General features: G+C 39.4%; 1 protein-coding gene across 1 annotated transcript in view; it reads left to right on the forward strand.

The window, feature by feature from the left end:
• Positions 1 to 21,770, forward strand: part of LOC126349750 (probable RNA-binding protein 19) — a 111,766-nt gene that overhangs the window by 34,501 nt on the left and 55,495 nt on the right. Inside the window, exons 4-7 of the mRNA XM_050002456.1 lie at positions 4,354 to 4,593; positions 4,687 to 4,969; positions 9,289 to 9,489; positions 17,570 to 17,764. Of these exons, the coding sequence (XP_049858413.1) occupies positions 4,354 to 4,593; positions 4,687 to 4,969; positions 9,289 to 9,489; positions 17,570 to 17,764 (919 nt within the window). The remainder of the gene's footprint in view (positions 1 to 4,353; positions 4,594 to 4,686; positions 4,970 to 9,288; positions 9,490 to 17,569; positions 17,765 to 21,770) is intronic.

Below are 21,770 nucleotides of genomic sequence, written 5' to 3' on the forward strand. Positions count from 1 at the left end.
TCTCTGGGCGGGGACTACTCAAGAGGATGTCGTTATCAGGAGAAAGAAAACTGGCGTTCTACAGATCGGAGCGTGGAATGTCAGATGCCTTAATCGGGCAGGTAGGTTAGAAAATTTAAAAAGGGAAATGGATAGGTTAAAGTTAGATATAGTGAGAATTAGTGAAGTTCGGTGGAAGGAGGAACAAGACTTCTGGTCAGGTGACTACAGGGTTATAAACACAAAATCAAATAGGGGTAATGCAGGAGTAGGTTTAATAATGAATAGGAAAATAGGAATGCGGGTAAGCTACTACAAACAGCATAGTGAACGCATTATTGTGGCCAAGATAGATACGAAACCCACACCTACTACAGTAATACAAGTTTATATGCCAACTAGCTCTGCAGATGATGAAGAAATTGAAGAAATGTATGATGAAATAAAAGAAATTATTCAGATAGTGAAGGGAGACCAAAATTTAATAGTCATGGGTGACTGGAATTCGTCAGTAGGAAAAGGGAGAGAAGGAAACGTAGTAGGTGAATATGAATTGGGGGAGAGAAATGAAAGAGGTAGCCGCCTGGTAGAATTTGCACAGAGCACAACTTAATCATAGCTAACACTTGGTTTAAGAATAATGAAAGAAGGTTGTATACATGGAAGAACCCTGGAGATACTAAAAGGTATCAGATAGATAATATAATGCTAAGAGAGAGATTTAGGAACCAGGTTTTAAATTGTAAGACATTTCCAGGGGCAGATGTGGACTCTGACCACAATCTATTGCTTATGACCTGTAGATTAAAACTGAAGAAACAGCAAAAAAGGTGGGAATTTAAGGAGATGGGACCTGGATAAACTGAAAGAACCAGAGATTGTACAGAGTTTCAGGGAGAGCATAAGGGAACAATTGACAGAAATGGGGGAAAGAAATACAGTAGAAGAAGAATGGGTAGCTTTGAGAGATGAAGTAGTGAAAGCAGCGGAGGATCAAGTAAGTAAAAAGACGAGGGCTAGTATAAATCCTTGGGTGACAGAAGAAATATTAAATTTAATTGATGAAAGGAGAAAATATAAAAATGCAGTAAATGAAGCAGGCAAAAAGGAATACAAACTTCTCAAAAATGAGATCGACAGGAAGTGCAAAATGGCTAAGCAGGGATGGCTAGAGGACAAATGTAAGGATTTAGAGGCTTATCTCACTAGGGTTAAGATAGATGCTGCTGCAGGAAAATTAAAGAGACCCTTGGAGATAAGAGAACCACTTGTATGAACATCAAGAGCTCAGATGGAAACCCAGTTCTAACCAAAGAAGGGAAAGCAGAAAGGTGGAAGGAGTATATAGAGGGTCTATACAAGGGTGATGTACTTGAGCACAATATTATGGAAATGGAGGAGGATGTGGATGAAGATGAGATGGGAGACGCGATACTGCATGAAGAGTTTGACAGAGCATTGCAAGACCTGAGTCGAAACAAGGCCCCCGGAGTAGACAACATTCCATTGGAACTACTGATGGCCTTGGGAGAGCCAGTCCTGAGAAAACTCTACTGTCTGGTGAGCAAGGTGTATGAAACAGGCGAAATACCCTCAGACTTCAAGAAGAACATAATAATTCCAATCCCAAAGAAAGCAGGTGTTGACAAATGTGAAAATTACCGAACAATCAGTCTAATAAGCCACAGCTGCAAAATACTAACACGAATTCTTTACAGACGAATGGAAAAACTAGTAGAAGCCGACCTCGGGGAAGATCAGTTTGGATTCGGTAGAAATACTGGAACACGTGAGGCAATACTGACCCTATGACTTATCTTAGAAGAAAGAATAAGGAAAGGCAAACATACGTTTCTAGCATTTGTAGACTTAGAGAAAGCTTTTGACAATGTTGACTGGAATACTCTTTCAAATTCTATAGGTGCCAGGGGTAAAATACAGGGAGCAAAAGGCTATTTACAATTTGTACAGAAACCAGATGGCAGTTATTAAAGTCGAGGGACATGAAAGGGAAGCAGTGGTTGGGAAGGGAGTGAGACAGGGCTGTAGCCTCTCCCCGATGTTTTTCAATCTGTATTTTGAGCAAGCAGTAAAGGAAACAAAAGAAAAATTCGGAGTAGGTATTAAAATCCATGGAGAGGAAATAAAAACCTTGAGGTTTGCCGATGACATTGTAATTCTGTCAGAGACAGCAAAGGACTTGGAAGAGCAGTTGAATGGAATGGACAGTGTCTTGAAAGGAGGGTATAAGATGAACATCAACAAAAGCAAAACAAGGATAATGGAATGTAGTCAAATTAAGTCGGGTGATGCTGAGGGAATTAGATTAGGAAATGAGACACTTAAAGTAGTAAAGGAGTTTTGCTATTTGGGGAGCAAAATAACTGATGGTCGAAGTAGAGAGGATATAAAATGTAGACTGGCAATGGCAAGGAAAGCATTTCTGAAGAAGAGAAATTTGATAACATCGAGTATAGATTTAAGTGTCAGGAAGTCATTTCTGAAAGTATTTGTATGGAGTGTAGCCATGTATGGAAATGAAACATGGACGATAACTAGTTTGGACAAGAAGAGAATAGAAGCTTTCGAAATGTGGTGCTACAGAAGAATGCTGAAGATTAGATGGGTAGATCACATAACTAATGAGGAGGTATTGAATAGAATTGGGGAGAAGAGAAGCTTGTGGCACAACTTGAGTAGAAGAAGGGATCGGTTGGTAGGACATGTTCTGAGGCATCAAGGGATCACCAATTTAGTACTGGAGGGCAGCGTGGAGGGTAAAAATCATAGAGGGAGACCAAGAGATGAATACACTAAGCAGATTCAGAAGGATGTAGGTTGCAGTAGGTACTGGGAGATGAAGATGCTTGCACAGGATAGAGTGGCATGGAGAGCTGCATCAAACCAGTCTCAGGACTGAAGACCACAACCACAACAACAACAACAACAACATGACCATTTATTGTGGTTTTGATGTGACAATATTCTCCATAAGATTATAACTCAGTACAGGAAAAATGACAATTCCCTGACTCGTAGAAAAAAGATTCCCTAATTTTCCATCGTGAAAAGCCTGGAAGAACATCCCTATCCAAACAAGTAATATAGTGTTCCTCTTACTGGTCACATATCAGAGACCTGTTGTAGATGGTGAGCTGAACCAGATCCTTGTTCTATGAAACTGGTTAGTTGCCTTGAACATAGTTTCAGTGATGTAGCTTGGCTGTCAATGCTGTAACCTTGTTACAGGCAGTAATACATGATGTCTCTTTATGAAAAGAGCATCTGACAGTTGCTTTTTTTCTCAATGTGTAGAAGGTGATTGGCGCTGTTTGAAGCCATTGGGTAGCTTCCAAGTGGGGATTTTGGGTACCTCCTTCCATCTCTTCTTTCTTTCAATACCATTTTTCATACCACTTTCGATGTATTGAAAGATGACTTTGAAATGGGGCACGTTATCCTCCTTAGGCAGTTTTTAAGTAGTAGTCTTCGGGGTAGTGATTGATTGTGTAACATACTTTGTACAGACTCCAGCTTAATGTGCTCTGTTTATAGACTATTTTTTTTGTTTTGTTCTCTTCTTCTAACCACACAACAACAAAAAGCAATTTATAATTAGCAGTTTGTTTTTAATTTTTCCACAGCAAGGAACACTGGTCTTAATTTTCATCACTAGGCAAACTTTCTGGATAATAATTGATGACAGGCACGGTTGAATGATGACTTAATCCTTTAATAAACTTAATATTTGAAGTTTTATTTGCATTTAGATCATCTGCTCCACCTTATTGACCATTTGTATGTGCATGCACATCATATGGATTTGCCAGACAAACATATTAAGTAGTAATATACATATCCTACACTGTTGAGTTAAGCAGGATACTTTTGCATTTTGGACTGTTCTTATTTGCAATCTTGCTGTTTAGGTACCTCTTGAGCAGTACCAGCCTCTTATAATGGCAAGTGCATAAAAAGTATTTCACTAATCCATTTAATATTGCACCTTAAAGTGTATGAATTGCAAATTTTATCCGTCACTCAGTCCTTTTCCTTCACCCCTCTCCCTTCCCCTTCAACTCTTCTGCCCGAACGAGGAGCCACTGGCTCCGAAAGTTTGCAGAAGTTAAACCTTTGTGTGTGTGTGTGTGTGTGTGTGTGTGTGTGTGTGTGTGTGTGTGGGCGCGCGCGCGTTTTCTCCTGCTGCTGCTTGGTGAGCAGATTTTTATCTATCCATCTACAATATATAACTAAGTGTGTAGAATAGACACTGCATAGATACTTTATGTTTGCCTAATTCCTTATTTAATTTAGTTATAAACTAATTCAGCAAGCAATGTACAATATTTATTTTCATTACTTTGTTCTGGACAGCACAAAGATGATCCACTATTTGCTGAATTTATGGAAGTACGTGCAAAAACAACTAAGATACCATGGAATAATGATATTCTCATTTCTAAACCTGAGAATGAAAGAACACTTGCTATCCATGACAGCAAACATTCAGATGATTCTGGCAATGAAAGTGAAGGTGAAGAACAGCAATCAGAGGATGTGAAAACTTTGAGTAACAATGACAGTGTGGCAAAGAAGAATATATCTGATCTTGAGGTAATTTGTAGTTAAGGGCTTTTCCCTTTGGTTTCCAATGATGACATTCAAGGTTAAATATTGTTTCTTAACAATGAATTTTTGCATTTACAGTACCTGAAGCTGAAGACAGTGAAAAATGATGACCATACAGATGTTCCACCATCTGGAGATATTCCGCAAAAGAAGAAGAATGACAAACCACTTCAGAAATTCTTTACTGTCAAAGTCCGTGGGTTGGCCATTAGTGCTAAAAAGAAAGACATAAAACAGTTCTTTCATCCATTGAAGCCAAAATCAATCAGAATTCCTGTCAAAATAAAAGGAATAGCATATGTCTGTTTCAAAACAGAGAAGGAAATGAAGCAGGCTTTAGTAAAAAATAAGAGCTTTTTGGGTAAGTTGATAATGAATGGTGTTGCGGTAATTCTCTCTTTATTATAGTAATGTTCTTGTTTGGTAGAAGACAGTCAAGTTGTTGGTATTTAAAGGTAAAATGATCAAAGAAGAGACACCTCTTATTAATGGCAAGACTGTTGACACTTTCTTTGCAGGATTTTATTTAGGTATCTAGGTGACAGCATTGATAGTTTCATGTTAGTGGCATTTTGGGATGGTATGAAGCCAGATTGACTGTCTGCTTTTCTTAAGGTTCACCACTATCTTCTTCTTCAGCACTAAAACCTTTGATGGGTATTGACCTCTTCAGTAATCTTCCTACAGACATCTCTGTTCTCAATTTTTCTCTTCAGTCCTCGGATCTCTATCTTGGTAAAGTCAGCCAACACATTGTCCAGTCATCTAGCTCTTACTCGGCCCTTCCTTCTGGGGGAATACAATGTGCCTTTCATTATTTGTTCTGGCATCCTGTCATTGTGTCATCCACTCTATATGTACTTTGTGTGTTATGTATTAAACCGGGGACTTAAAAATGACAGAGAGGCTTCATCCTGCCATAGCCCTCAGTGGTCCACAACCCCACAGCAGGCCACAGCAGTCCACCTACCTCACTGCTGCCCCACACCAAACCCAGGGTTATTGTGCGGTGTGGCCCTCAGTAGACCTGCAAATGTTATGAACACAGATTTGCCTTCCTTTGGCCTATCTTCTAAGACAAGTTGCAGGATCTGTTATAACTCAAGGATTCTTTCATTTCTCCAGAACCGAAACTGATCTCCCAAGAGGTTGCCTTGTATAAGTTTTTCCATTCTTCTGTATTATATCCAGCCACTGCCAACCATTTCTGCTCTTCTAGCACAACTCCTATGAACAGCATGGGTAGTCTTGCTTCGGTGCCACAGGCTATTCACTGGAGACAGTACATGCATCAAACAGCAAGTACATTGCATTGTAATGTTTGGCAACATTACAGCCAACAGACATAAGTACCCCTCTTGACATGCTAGTCTGTAACAAGTGCCAGTAGAGGTACCTGACTCACCTATAAGCAGCACATGCACCGACAACAGCAATACTGCAATTGTGGAATTAGGTTACATTTGCAGGTCATTTTCTCACCAAGTATCATATAGGTATCCGACCAGTTGCTGACTGTTTACATCTACATCTACGTGATTACTCTGCAATTCACATTTAAGTGCTTGGCAGAGGGTTCATCGAACCACAATCATACTATCTCTCTACCATTCCACTCCCGAACAGCGCGTGGGAAAAATGAACACCTAAACCTTTCTGTTCGAGCTTTGATTTCTCTTATTTTATTTTGATGATCTACCTATGGAGGTTGGGCTCAACAAAATATTTTCGCATTCAGAAGAGAAAGTTGGTGACTGAAATTTCGTAAATAGATCTCGCCGTGCCGAAAAACGTCTTTGCTTAATGACTTCCATCCCAACTCGCGTATCATATCTGCCACACTCTCTCCCCTATTACGTGATAATACAAAACAAGCTGCCCTTTTTTGCATCCTTTCAATGTCCTCCGTCAATCCCACCTGGCAAGGATCCCATACCGCGCAGCAATATTCTAACAGTGGACGAACAAGTGTAGTGTAAGCTGTCTCTTTAGTAGACTTGTTGCATCTTCTAAGTGTCCTGCCAATGAAACGCTACCTTTGGCTCGCCTTCCCCACAATATTATCTATGTGGTCTTTCCAATTGAAGTTGTTCGTAATTTTAATACCCAGGTACTTAGTTGAATTGACAGCCTTGAGAATTGTACTATTTATCGAGTAATCGAATTCCAACGGATTTCTTTTGGAACTCATGTGGATCACCACACACTTTTTGTTATTTAGCGTCAACTGCCACCTGCCACACCATACAGCAATCTTTTCCAAATCGTTTTGCAACTGATACTGGTCTTGCAAAGCGATTTAAAAAAGATTGCTGTATGGTGTGGCAGGTGGCAGTTGATGCTAAATAACGAAAAGTGTGAGGTGATTCACATGAGTTCCAAAAGAAATCCGTTTGAATTCGATTACTCGATAAATAGTACAATTCTCAAGGCTGTCAATTCAACTAAGTACCTGGGTATTAAAATTACGAACAACTTCAGTTGGAAAGACCCCATAGATAATATTGTGGGGAAGGCAAGCCAAAGGTTGCGTTTCATTGGCAGGTTTAAAACACTGTTCAATTGTTGACAGGCATCTCTCACTCGTGCTCTGGGCTTTATGCTGGCCACACACGGTGGCCCCTCCAATGGAGCTCCCTCTGGCCGCCCACAGAAACTTTTCTCTCTCCAAGCTCAACAGGCCCGTCTGAGCCCTGGATCATCGGAGAAGATACTGCGCAGCATCAATACCGAGCTGCCAGCCATCATTCTCAGAGCCATCATCTCCTCCAACACTGGCCTTCCTTTCTCCCAATGTCCCTGGATTGATATTTCTTCTGTGAACTTATCTTGTGAATCTATGCCTAATAGTGACTGTCATGACCAGTGTCACAATAGACCCTGACTTTGTCGTATTTCCTACCAGATCTTGAGGATCTACCAGAATCTACTTTTGTTATTATGTGTTTTGTTAATAAAATATTACTCACACACAACCTGGGAATTGTCAGTTACTGTGTGTGTGTGTGTGTGTGTGTGTGTGTGTGTGTGTGTGTGTGTGTGTGTGTGTGTGCGCGTGTGCCTACCAGTCAGACCACAAAATTCTTAGAATTTTGTAACTATCAAAAAATGAGAACTCCAGGTTGGAATATTAGCAGTATTTGGAAAAGTATAAATTGCAACCCCCTGTAAAGAAGACATGTTGAGTTGCGGACTGGCACAATGAAAGGACTGTTACACATTTTAGCTTTTGGCCAAAGCCTTCTTCAGCAAAGAAAACACACACCTCACGCACACGAGTGCCATGTCCAGCAGCTTGGACCGGAATGAGGCTGTCGCATAGCAGGAAGCAGAATTGTGGAGGGGCATGATAATGGAAGGGATAGCAGGGTACAAGTGGGAGGGGGAGGAAGAGTACTGACTGTTGGTCTGAGCTGCTGATGGTAGTGGTGTGGTATGAGGTGTGCTTGCATGTGTGAATGTGTGCGTTTTCTTTGCTGAAGAAGGCTTTGGCCGAAAGTTGTAATGTGTAACTCTTCATTGTGCCTGTCTGTACCGCAACCGGTCATATTTACAGTGGGTTTCAATCTATCATTTTCATAATATTGTTAATATTTTGTTACTACAACTGATGGTTTGGTAATACATGACCTGACAGCACCTGTGCCTTTGTAATTCGAATTATTGCATTCTTCGTGAAGTCTGAGGGTGTTTCACCTATCTCGTGTATCTAGCATACCAAGTTCAGTAGCTTTGTCTTGGTATCACTCGCAGCAAATAAGCTGCACTCTTAGGTTCGTGCCTAACCACACCCTCAGAAATCGTGCAGTATTTGGAGAAAGTGCTCAAACATTTCTGACAAGCAAGAATACACGTCATTGCTGATCTTTTCACTCTCTGCAATTGAATATTTCATTTTTTAATCAGACTGAATCAGAAAATGGAATAAATTCATTCTTGAGAGAGTGTAGTATTATATGTAAATGATATCAAATATTGCAGAACACACTTCTATGACATAACAAAGAAAAGTCCCAGAATCTGTTACAAACTCGAAAAAGCTTATAGAAGGATGCAAAACTAATTCCTTCAACTTCATTATTCCATTTCTTATGTCACAATACCACAGTGAATGCTTACAACTCTCAGTGAAATTATCATTCCTGTTAAAAAATCCCAAAGGCTTTTACTGCCGATGAGCCATTAACTGGCATTCAGTTATAGCACTTACGTGTTTGTGCTAAATCTTTGATGTGTCATTACATTGAAATAGAATTCTTTCAGAGTGGATAAGTTATAATAATAATAATAATAAAACGAAATGCAGTGAAATCCAATATGGGGTGTCTTAAGTTGTTTTTTCATCAGCTGCTATTGACTTTCATAGTTGCACCAAGTGACATCATTTTGATTTAACTTTTCTGTGCAAAAGTTGATTAACACTAGCTTCTCCCATTGTATTGTGAAAATAATACATAAGGAATATGTTGAAATGCTATGTTTTATTATCTGTTTTTGAGCTTCTCAAATTTAAATTTGTATTTTACTGAATATAGCATCTTGGAATAAGCCATTATAAACTTCCCTCTTAAGAAATTTCACTTATGAACTTGTTCGTTGCTGTAACATTGAGTGATAATTAGAATAAAAGCATCATAAATGCCATTTTTCAGAAGTTCTTCCTCTTTCATTATTTTGTAGCTGGTCGAAGAATATGGGTTCTAAAATACATTTCAAAAACTGAAGAAACAGCTGAAGAAAATCTGCATGAGAATAAATGGAAAGAGCAAGAAAATACCTTGAAAAATGAAGAAACAATTGCTGAATCAGGGAGAATATTTATCAGAAATCTTTCATACACTGTCACAGAAGATGATATTGAAAAATTATTCAGTAAATATGGTGAGTTGTTAAAAATGTGATATATTAACATTACCAATAAATTTTAAGTGATGTTACAACAAACAGGTTACTCTAAACAATTAACTAAGACTAGTATTTCTACATGCAGTGCTGTCACACTACTTTGGGATTTATCAATTGGGATTCCATATGTATCATTGATGGAAGATATGTAATTACTGCTTCCTGGCTCTGTACGGATATTAACTGTATTATGTTTGCCATGCTTTATGGTTTGCTTATGGGCTCAAGTTTGTGTTGATCAAATACAATACTTTTCAGAAGGCTAAATACCTTATACTTTTGTAAATACCTGCCTACACCCTTACATAGTGCCATCTGGACAAACAGTGTCAGTGCTGCGTTAGTGGCTTGAAGGGAGGCAGTTGGTTTGCTAGCCAAGAATGAGGGAGAGGTGGCAGGTACGCCAGCTGTGCATGAGATGGACGGTTGTTGGAGGCCGGGGGGGGGGGGGGGGGGGGGGAGGGGGGGGAGGGAGGCACACACTGACAAACTGAAGGTGATGTGAGGCTTGAATAGTATGGGGGTGACAGGACGAAGGAAGGGGATACTGTTGGGTGGAGGGTGCGGGGGCAGTGGATTACTGGAGATTGAGGCCAGGGCAATTGTGGGAGCAAAGGATGTGTTGCAAAGATAACTCCTACCTGCATTTTTCATAGAAACTGGTGTTGGAGGGAAGATTCCACATGGTCCACATTTGAAGCAGTCATTGAAATTCAGCATTTTGTGCACAACTGCTTGTTGTGCCACCAGGTGGTCTACTTTGTTCTTGGCAACAGTTTGGCGGTGGCCATTTATCCTGGTGGACAGCTGGTTGGTAATCTTACCAACATAAAAAGCTCTTCAGTTTTTGCAGGAAAGTTGGTATATGAAATGACTGCATTCACAGATGTCCTATCCTCTGACAAGATAAGCCTAAAGTGTAAGATAAGCCTGTGAATTGAAGGAGTAGGAAATGCTGCATGGGTGGATTGGGCAGGTCTTGCAGCTTGGGCCACCATAGGGATATGATCCCTGTACCGAGGGGTTGAGGATGGCATAGGGATGAACTAGGATGTTGTGTAGGTTGGGTTGATGATGGAACATCATTTTAGGAGGAATGGGAATGATCTTGGGTAGGCTGTACTTAATTTCAGGGCATGGTGACAGATAACGAAAGGCCTGACAAAGGCTGTAGTTTAATTTTTCCAGTCAAGGGTGATAATGGATGATGAGGGGGACACTTGTTTATAGCTGATTCTTGGGAGTGTGTGAGGATATGTCAGTATGACTACCAACCTGCTGTCCACTGGGATGACCCAATAGATAATTCTTATTCTGGCTGGAGGCACAGTGATGGTAAATTTTTTGAATGATGCTGCTGCCATTTGGCTGTCACAATTTTTATTTTATTGTTACATGATCCAGATTATGTGCTTGACCATTTTCAAGTACATATAAATAACTTTTTATACCTGAAAATGGCCTAAGGACAAAATCTGGATCATATAACAATAAAATAAAAATTTATTACAGTCAAATGGCAGCAGCATCATAAAAAAAACCTCTACTAAATAGTTTCCTCTTCCTTCATCCTGTCATCACTCCCATATATTCACATCCTCACATCACCTTCAGTGTATGCTGCTCCCCAACAACTTTGACAGCTGTGCATCTCATGCCTAGCCTGTGTATCTGCCACCTCTTTCTCCCACATTCAAAGCCAGCAAACCAGCTGCCTCGCTCTGAGCCACTAGTTAACCATCCCCAATCCCTTGTCTTGCCTCTTTTATTCTTCGCCTGCAAACCAGCTGCCTCCTCCTAAGCCACTAACCACCCACCCCCCAATCCTTTTCCCTGCCTCTTGCCTCTCTCTTCCCTCTGCCTCTAAGCACCCTACCCAATACAATGCCCACCATAACCTGTCCTACGTCCCACCTACTGAAATGCAGCACTGGTACTGTTCATCCAGCTAGCACCTTGTAGGGGCATGGGTGTGTGTGTGTGTGTGTGTGTGTGTGTGTGTGTGTGTGTGCGTGCGTGCGTGTGTGTGACAGCTCAATAAAGGAAAATATAGCAAGTTTTCTTTCTTTGTGTGTGACTATCAATTACTCAACACTTCTGCTTTTCAGTGAATGGTCTCCTTTAATCCTTTAATTTGCATTCTGCCAGAGCTTCCTACAGTGTGCTGTTCATACAAGAGTTTTAATGAAAATTGTTTTCATTTCTAAATAAAGTTTCTTTTTCCAATTTTTTTAACCTGAAGTTTGGTTCAATGGGTAAGTGCCAGAATACAACTCCTAAGGTCCAGGGTTTGCTCCCCAATTCATCCTCCCATCAGCGGCAATGATTGTCAATGTGAAAAATGCCAAGTTCCCAGCATTGTTACTTAAGAATCTGGATATGTTTCATGTAGAGCTCTAGGATATCATGTGTAGTCTTGTACTGACAGAGTAATGCTACAGTCTGGGCCTTATCAATTTGGCCAAGACTGTGCAAGTAGAAGGAGATAGACATCCCTTTCAAGTTCCTAGAATATCTTGCTTGAGTGGGCCATTTGAAAAGGTAAAACACTCTGTGAAGACTTTTGAGTAAAATGTGAGGGACTGTTTTTCTATGATTTTCAAGTCAGTTGTGTGGCACAGTGATAAGTCCATTGTCTGGTAGCTCACCAGCTCAGATTTGATTTTTGCTGCTACATTTTTCTGCCCCTTCCTCTCAATGTTAAACTGTTAGTTATAAAATGGGCATTTTGTTAAGCAGCATGAATGTTGGTACCTACTTTTGATAGTCACTTAAAGTAGTTAATTGGATATGGAGAAAAATGAGTTTTTTCAGTTACCAAAGATTTTCATTTGCATTGTATGAATGCTGTAAGTATCAAAATCAGGTAATCATACAGGAAACTGTGGGAACAGTTCATTGTATGGCAATCAGAGATTACTAAATGAGTCTGTGTATGAGAGCTAATGAGGGTATAAAAAGTGCCAAAATAAATCTAAAATGTTAAAAGCAGAAAAGGCTGTTTAACTGAACCAATCTGTGCAAAAGCTGGGAAGATGGAGTCTGAACAGAAGTTTGGCAAACATCTAACACTTCTGTGTTTCATCACCTGAAATAGTCCTCAACCAAATTATGGATTGTATTTTCATGTGTGAGTTTGTTGCTTTCTTCTAAAATGTTGTTACAAGTGGTTGTACTCAACAAGCACCAAAACGGGTTAGCCATATCAATGGAGAAATAAACTGTGGTAGGAAGCCTGCTTGTAGCTTTCAGTGACTCACTTGTAATCATTTTTCACTCTCTTTCATGTTAGACCTTGTGCCTCAAGAGTGAGGACATGGCAACCCAGTGGATGGTATACTGTGCCGTCATAAATGTAGTGCATGTCTGATTCTTCTGCTAAATATCATGGATGACTTGTAGTGTACTCAGGGAGTTGGGGGAAATGAGATATTTTGTATCATAAATTCATTTTAAATGTCACATTGTCTTTGAAATTCCTTGTATGTTTCCTCTGTAGATAGCAAATGGATCTGGAGCACATCATCAGGGAAAGCTGTAGAACAGACAAGATTGTCCCCCACTTGGACCATACATTGTTGACTAATATACAGTTGTGATGCTGGTGTAAAATATCGGCCTGGAATTATGAATGTGTGCTGAAAAGTAATTCCTCCAAATTTTTTATGTGAAAACTCTTAAAGTTTTTTACATAAAACAAATGTTATTAAAATTTTACATTTTTATTCTGTATGTCCGCATACTTATTTCTCAACTTAATCACCTTGACAATGAACATATTAATGCCAAGGGATCAGTTTGTTGGTATCGTCATTGTAGAATGTTTGACTTTGTTGATGGAGTCACAACCTCACCTCTGCCTGCGAGGCTTCATCACTATCAAACTGGTGTTGTCGAAGATGTTCTTTAAGGTTTGGTAGGGACCGATGACCTTTACAGTCTGGTCCCTTCAACCCCACAAACCAACCACCTAAGATTTGGTAACAGAAGAAAATCAGATGGAGTCTAGTCGGGACTGTCTAGAGGATGGTGGATGACAGTGAATCCAAAGTGTTGGATCGTTGCAGATGTCGCAGCACGTGTGTACCTTTCTGACATTGTCGTGCCGAAGGAGACCGTGCCTAATGTGTGGACGAACTCTTTGAATTTGACACTTGTATACAGCAAGCTTCTTCTCACTCACCAACAAAGCTACATTACACATTGCCATGTTACATGTTACAATTCATAGCACTCTTGTGGCAGGGGGCTACAAATATATAGACATGAAGAATAAAGATGCAGAATGTTAATGATTGTTTTATTTAAAAAGCTTTAAGAGTTTCCACATATAAAATTTGAAGGCACTACTTTTCAGTGCACCCTCATAGAATGTGGATTACAGTAATACTGGACCTCATAACTAACCAAAGTGTCAGTTGTCTCTACCCTGGGGAAAAGCTCAATTTGTGAAAGACAGCAGGTGCCATTAGGGTCATTTTTGCTTCGTATTGCAAGGTTGATTATGAAAAGTCATTTCCATGGGTAAATGTTTGATTAGTTGGAATATGAGGGATTGCTTATCAGGTAAGAACCTACATGCTCGTTGCATAATGAGAAGTTTCCTCCAGATTATTACTGACAATTCACCTGCCAAAGCCCAGAATGTGGGCATGCGGGTATCTGTGATAAACCTAATCCCATCTTGGTGGACAGATATTGTCTGTGTAAGAAAGCCACCTACAGTGGTTTTAAGTTGTTAAAGGTTTAGAGGTATCTCATGAACCCATACTGGAAGCAACCTGAATAGTTTACATGACTTCAGGACCCAAGTGAGGTGTCAGCTGACTATGTGCACAAGGTCCTTTCCTAGACACTTAGTGAGTGCAACTCTTTAATAACTGCTGAACTGTCTATGGCCTTCCTTGGTTTGAGGAGGGGCATCAATAAAGCTTATTTTCATGAGTCAGAAAAGTTTCCATCCAGCCACATATTATAAAAACTTCTTGGTGGTTGACTTTATCTCATTTCTTAGGTGTTGCAGCATGTTGCACTGTGTTTGATTACATTGAGAAACAATTTTATGAGACTCGGACACTGCCAAATTCAGCTCCCTTAAAGAAAAAGGACATATATATTCATGAATGTTCTTATAGTAGATGTTCCAACTGCCTTCCTCCATCAGTACCCTGCACTTCCACATCACACCATTGTTGTTTTGACAATGTCTTTGGGATTTGTTTGAAGACATTCCTATTTGAGTATGACAGTGATTGGTAACCACCTGTGCTGGTCAGAAGTTCTCGTACTTTTGTGAAGCTAGTGGAGTAATTTATCATGTGAAGAAACACTAGCCACGTCCTCTTTTTGTTCTCTTGGTGAGTTCTTCAATCTTTTGCTGCCACAGCTCAAAGCACTGTGAGGTTTTCAGCAGTTGGTCAGCATTTGAACTGTTACAGAACCAAGTGTCTGCCTCATAAGTTCAAACCAGTGTCTCTTAAACACAATCTAAAGACCAAAAGTGCAGTATTGACAGTATCTCTGTTGACTGCACCCTGTGTGCTGAGTGCATCTCGTGGCTACACAAGAGACAGCACTTTTGACTCTCCCACCAGCGTACTGCCAGGCGAGGCCACCTTCCATCATCTCCAGTGAGGGGCACTATGCATATATGTCACTAGAGGACACTCGGATCATGTGACACTGTTCCACACAGATCTGATTAGAGAGCATCCACAATCCAGAGCTCGCCCCTGATACAGTACATCTAGAGATTTATGAACATAAATGTGGATGACTGCAGTGAGGAACATTGCAATAAAGGAGCGCAATACTACTAAATATAATCAATGTTGAATCAGCATTCAAGACTGGTTGTGACAGTCAGTAACCTTATCATCACTTGCATATAACTCAGTACCAGAGAAGAACCTATCGTGTTCAGAGCTATGTATAATTCAGTTATTAAGTGTATATACTGTAAATAAACTTAATAATGTATTATCTTTTTGTAGATATGTGCTTGTGTTTATTTGCCACCTCCAGTACAGATACAACAAAGACACCAAAGTACACTCAAGAAACAGAACGAACAAGGCAATTATTACTTTACCATATTTACCCAAGAAGATGTACTGAGATAAAATTCAAAGCACAAAGGCAAAGAAATGGAAAATGTTGGGAACAAATCTCAGGTCAGCCCCTTCCAAAAAAAGCAGCAGAAAAAAACTTAGTTGCCACTGTTAGTGCTCATATAAAAAAGGGATATGGTGCAATGAGACAAGTGTGGAAGGACTCTACTGAACAGCTGCTAAACATTCTACTACCAGTGGACTATGCAGAAGAGGACAATGATCAATGGCAGCGGCTTATGAGACTGATAAATGTGCCACACAATGTGTCGCCAATAGTCCTACCATTTGCACAGGGGGAAGATTGGGAAGCAGTACATCCGTATTTGTATGCTACAGCTTACCTATAATGAGTTGACAGTCCTAGATCTAATCAGCATGTTGCTGGAATGGGAAATGTATTGAGGATGCAATAAATTGGTTACAAGACCTTCGTTAACATCCTGGAAATTTTTCATCAATTTGGTGGCCCTCCCTTTCCACCAGACTTAGGGAGTTGAGAGTTCTTGGGTGCCTTTGTTTGGTCCTGCAAGATTACTGTAAAAACAGACAGTCTTCGGATTATCATTTCAGAAGATTCTGAAATGCAGGTGAAAAAGAAAAGTAATGAGATTTTAGTTCTGGTGTAGAGCTGGTGCTCGCGTAACGAGCAGCAGGTGGCAGTAATTGTGGACACAGTGACTGTTACTGCTGTGGTAACTGATTTTATAGTTAAAGGGGAGGCTGAATTAATGGCAGTCCATCAGAATCTAAGCACATTTTTGGACTGTGCACAATTTGCGACCCCGAATGAAATTTGTATCCATAATCTGACACCTGAGTCGAAGCAACAAGCAAAATCATAGCCAAAGACTTGTAACAGTTCAAAGGTGACAATTTTATCAAATGGAATGATAACAACCCTAGTTTTTCTAGTTTCCCAGTGCATAAACATTTAGATAATTAGGCTGCTCGATGCATCAATCTGCTACAGGTGAATGGTTGTTTCCCAGATTTTTCCCATTTCTCTAAGAAGAATATATTTTATTAAAAAGTCAAGAATTTTATGGAAAAAAATTTTTCTCATGAATTTTTTGTTGGGAATGCTGTGCATAATGACAGTTAGCAAGCAGGTTTTTACTGATACCCAATCCGAAAAAGATTTTGTTGAAGAAGCTGAGAGAGAAGAAATTCCAGGATGAATTTTCACTCTGTGGCCAAATTTGTTGCAAACAATATCCAAGGCTGTGGATAAGCCATGCCTCCACAATATTCTTTCTTGCGGTGATGCTAGTCCTGCAGGTACTGGTGGAAGTAAAGATGTGAGGGCACTTGTGTGTCATGCTTGGACAGCTCATTTGGTGGAGCACTTGTATGCAAAACGCCATAGGTTCGAGTCCTAATCTGACACCCAGTTTAGTATGCCAGAAAGCTTTAGAAGAATAACTTTTTCATAGGAGTATTATGAATTATGCATTATATGTTATTTAATTATGTATGCCCATTTAATGCAAGAAACAATACACTGGGAGAAATGAGAAATGTTAATGACTTGTCCTTTGTTCTATAGCAACTGATGGTGGCAAACTGAGAAATTCCTTCTGGTGTCTTCAAGCTCACCCTTAATTGTTAATAAATTGAAGAAACTTGATAAAGTTATCTGAAATTAGTTCCTCTGACAATTTATGTCTTATTGGATTATCACTTTATCTTTTGTGTCACTGTGATTGCAGTTTTAACGGTATGAAATATTGGGAGAAAATATGAAGGTTTTTACATCAAAAGATCATTAGCAATGATTTAAGTAAAAAGATAAAGTCTGCTGTGTATTGCAGCAATAAAGACTTTGTTGTATGTATGCAGCAAAGTTAAAAATCTGTTTCGTGCAAATTTCTGGTATGACTGAATCATTTAGTCTCTCTCTTTAAATGCAGAATCTTTTTTTCTTAGCTTACACTGTTTTGCAGGACCTCTTACGGAAGTTGTTATGCCTGTTGACAGGCTTACCAGAAAAACAAAAGGGTTTGCAGTAGTGACTTTCTTGATGCCTGAACATGCAGCTAAAGCGTATACAGAACTGGATGGATCTATTTTTCATGGCAGAATGCTACACTTACTACCAGGAAAGGCAAAAAAGACTTTGGAAGAGATGTTACAAATGGGTAAGTTTAATGGATGTGAATTTTGTAACATCAAGGAAACTCTTTTAAGTGTTGTGGCTGTGTTCATATATTACTTTATAATGCAGACTAAAACTGGTCCTAAGATTATCCTTTGACATTTAACATTATTTTCATCTGGGTCATGAGTTTTCTTGTTTTTAATACCACCTCATTGACAGCTAGCTCGTCAGCTTCACTGCTGTTTATTCGAGCTTCTTCGCATTGACAATTGAATCTTGGATCTGTCTGTTAGTGGCCAGCAACACTATATGAGCATAAATATCCACAAGTGTTTTATAAATTGTTTTAACTGAAACTTCCACTACAGTTGTTCAAAATTAATACCAAAGTCTTACACAACCCGATTTCGGACTTTCATCCCCATTTTCCGGCTCAATTGTAGATTAAAAGTGAAGCCATATGTCAGAACAGAAAGACTCTCAAAAAATCGGGCAGTAGTCAAGAATAAATAAGGTAAAAAGATATATAGACAACAACGAAAATACCAAAAATCAGTATGAAGTGTTCATGTCCAAGTTAAAAGGCAGTACCTCTGCTATGCATGGCTCATCTAAGGGAATATGGAAAAGTGACTATCAAATCCACCTTTCAGATGTGTCTGGCATAAGTGAGCCAAATGTTGCAAGTGCCGGTGAGAGCGTAGAGTCAAAATAAACCCAAATACCGCTGGATTAGAGGTTATACGAAAAGCTAGGAACTACAAAGTAAGGTTAAAACTGAACAATAAATAGGTACACATGTGGAAGGCCAACCTATGCCAAGTTTGCACAGTGCCGACATTGATGGACAACATGGAAACTGACAGCAAATGAAAACACTATCCAGGTATCCGTAACTAAGCAACTAAAAGTCTGAAAAACAGCGCGTCCACAATGTCTGCCACTACCATTTTCTCCCATAAAGTGGCAGTGTTATCCATCTATTGTTGGGGTGACTGAGTAATGTGCCTACAAGCTGCACTAAAGTAAACACTATGTGAGGATTGCCCCATTCGACAAAAGAGAAACAAGATAAAGATCAGAGCGGTGAAAATAGTAATGAGCAGGTGAATGTAATGGCACAAGTGCGAGAGGTGCCTGTCCCATAAAAAACATAAAGGATCAAGACAAAAGTAACTAGGAAAAAAATATTAAAAAACTTGAGGTAAAACCAGTAAAATTAATAAACGCAAAAACTTAGAGAGATCATATATAATGTCAAACTAGTGCACTACATGAGATGCATGTGGAAGTCGAGTAAATGACTGCTATAATAACAGCACAGAAGCAGTTGTGACATTAAAACCCAGGCTAGAAGCTTTGATAAAACTGCATATAATCTGAATAAGCCACTTGGTCAAATAATTGAAACATATAAAGTAATAAATTCCAGTAAGAAAACTTCCAAGATGGCACCATAAGTAATGCTAATGACAAGTCTAAAACTCCTTGGCAGCAGGACAGAAAGTGTAGAAATTGCAATGAGTACCCAAAACCGGTATGCATGCAACCAGACATTAAATAGCCAACAAACATAAAAATAAAAAAGAATGGTAAGAACAGGGACTATGGCAAGACTGGAACAGCACCAACAGGAGCAAAGGAGGTAAAAAATAATTGACTGTTGCAGCTATTGCATAAAATTAATCTAAATATTTGTATGTTTTAAGTTGTGCCTTTTAATTCACAACTTGAAGAAAATTAGTTGTACCTTTGAAAATTTCTCTCTCTTGTAGGATGGTCAGAGTCAAGCCCTTAGGACAGGTATGTAATATTGACAGATCCTTCATGGTATTATCCAACCTGTGATCACTAAGCACAAGACGCATAGGTAATGCAGGGTTGGATTTACTTGCATTTGAATGCACCTTGAGCCTCGAGTAAAAACGTGCACCAGCTTGCCCCCACACACTTACAGTCACACTGTGGGCACTTAATATGATAAATCTCTGTTTTATTAAATGGCTGGGGAGCTCTATATTCATGCTGAATCGGCTACTGTCTATTATTATTAGGTATAAAGAATACGGGAATAATATTTAGACACCTCAGCCAGTTACCCACTTAATCCGAAATATTCATGTATGAGTATTCTTGACCTTCTTCACTGTGTAACACTCACGTATGTTAGAAAGTTTACAGTGCCCCATTCTGTGTTAGTGTCCTCTTTATTAAGAAGTACCTCATGCAACCTGTTAATCATAGATGAGAAGGCCACTAGTTTTTGAGGTAGAGCTTAAATATGAAAACAGTATGAGCAATTTTTTGCAATAGCTGAAGTAGCCAATTATTTTTTATCTAATTTACTCTTGTTGGTGTTATTCCGTAGTCCTCCCATTGCCCCTGTTCCTAGTGTTCTTTATCCGCTTTTATGATTGTTGGCCATTTAATGTCTGGTTGCATCAGTACTGATTTGATTACTCATCGCAATTTCTTTGTTTTTCGTCCTGGTGCCACATGATTTTAAATGACATCATTAGTACTTTTTATGATGCCGTCTCAGAAGTTTTCTTACTGCTATTCATTATTTTATGTTTTTTGGTTACGATGGACTTGGTCCACATTGAAGGCACATTACTCAGTCTCTGTTCCAATGGTCAGATTGCTGCTTTCTACAAGAAATTGGTATGTAGCAGACATTGCAGTCATGTCATTTCTCAAACATTTAGTTACATAGTACAGATACTAGAATTGTGGTTTTGTTTGTTGCAGTTACGGCAATTTGCATGTTGCCAATCAATAATAGCGCTGTGCAAACTTCGCATCAAGTGATGTACCATAAGTGTAGCTATTTTTGTCTCAAGGTGGTGATGAGTCATACTGCCTTTTACCTTAACTTGGACATGCACACTTTGTACTGATTTTAGGTATGTTCATTGTTACCTATATATTTTTTGAACTTACTTGCTCTTGACTTCTGGCAGGTTTTTCATGGGTTTTACTGACTGACAAATGGTTTCATTTTTAATTTACATCCGCACAGTGTGGACACACCCCCCATCGTCGCATTTGTGGGTGAAACAAAGATGTTCCGTGTTCACCAATCCTCCACTATGGTACCAGGGATCTTTATCAACTGCAGTGTTGCCACTTATCTTTTGTCTATAGCAGCCACCCTTTCATCTCTATCAGAGTAGTCACAAATAGTAACTGCTAACAAACACTTGTACCTCAGAAACACATGGCAGATTCTGTGTATCTGCCTTTTACTTTACAACATGTGGAACCTTGAAAGACTCATTCAGTAAGTGGAAGCTTCACAGTGTACTACCACTTAAGCATTGCATATCTCTATGACCCAATTGTATACAACCAGATGCTGAAGCACCCAAGCAATGAAAGTTTAACAGTTGTTGTTGTTGTTGTTGTTGTTGTTGTTGTTGCGGTGGTGGTGGTGGTGGTGGTGGTGGTGGTGGTGGTGGTGTTCAGTCCAGAGACTGGTTTGCTGCAGCTCTCTGTGCTACTCTATCCTGTGCAAGCTTCATCATCTATCAGTAAGTACCATAGCCTATATTCTTCTGAATCTGCTTAGCGTTTTCGTATCTTGGTCTCCCTCTACAATTTTTATCCTCCATACTGCCCTCCAATACTAAACTGGTGATACCTTGATGCCTCAGAATGTATCCTACCAACCGATCCCTTTATTTAGTCAGGTTGTGTTTCAAATTCCTCTTCTCCCCAGTTCTATTCAGCACCTCCTCAGTTACATGACCTACCCATCTAATCTTCAGCACTCTTCTGTAGCACCACACTTCGAAAGCTTGTATTCTCTTCTTGTCTAAACTATTTATTGTCCATTTTTTGCTTCCATACATGACTGCACTCCACACAAATACTTTCAAAAAAGATTTCTTGACACTTAAATCTATACTTGATGTTAACAAATTTCTCTTCTTCCGAAACTCTTTCCGCGCCAGAGCCAGTCTTCATTTTATATCCTCTCTACTTTGACCATCAATAGTTATTTTGCTCCCCAAATAGCGAAAGTCATCTACTACATTAATTAC

The sequence above is a fragment of the Schistocerca gregaria genome, chromosome 1 (genome assembly GCF_023897955.1).
Source record: "Schistocerca gregaria isolate iqSchGreg1 chromosome 1, iqSchGreg1.2, whole genome shotgun sequence".
In the NCBI taxonomy this organism is placed as follows: Eukaryota; Metazoa; Arthropoda; class Insecta; order Orthoptera; family Acrididae; genus Schistocerca; species Schistocerca gregaria.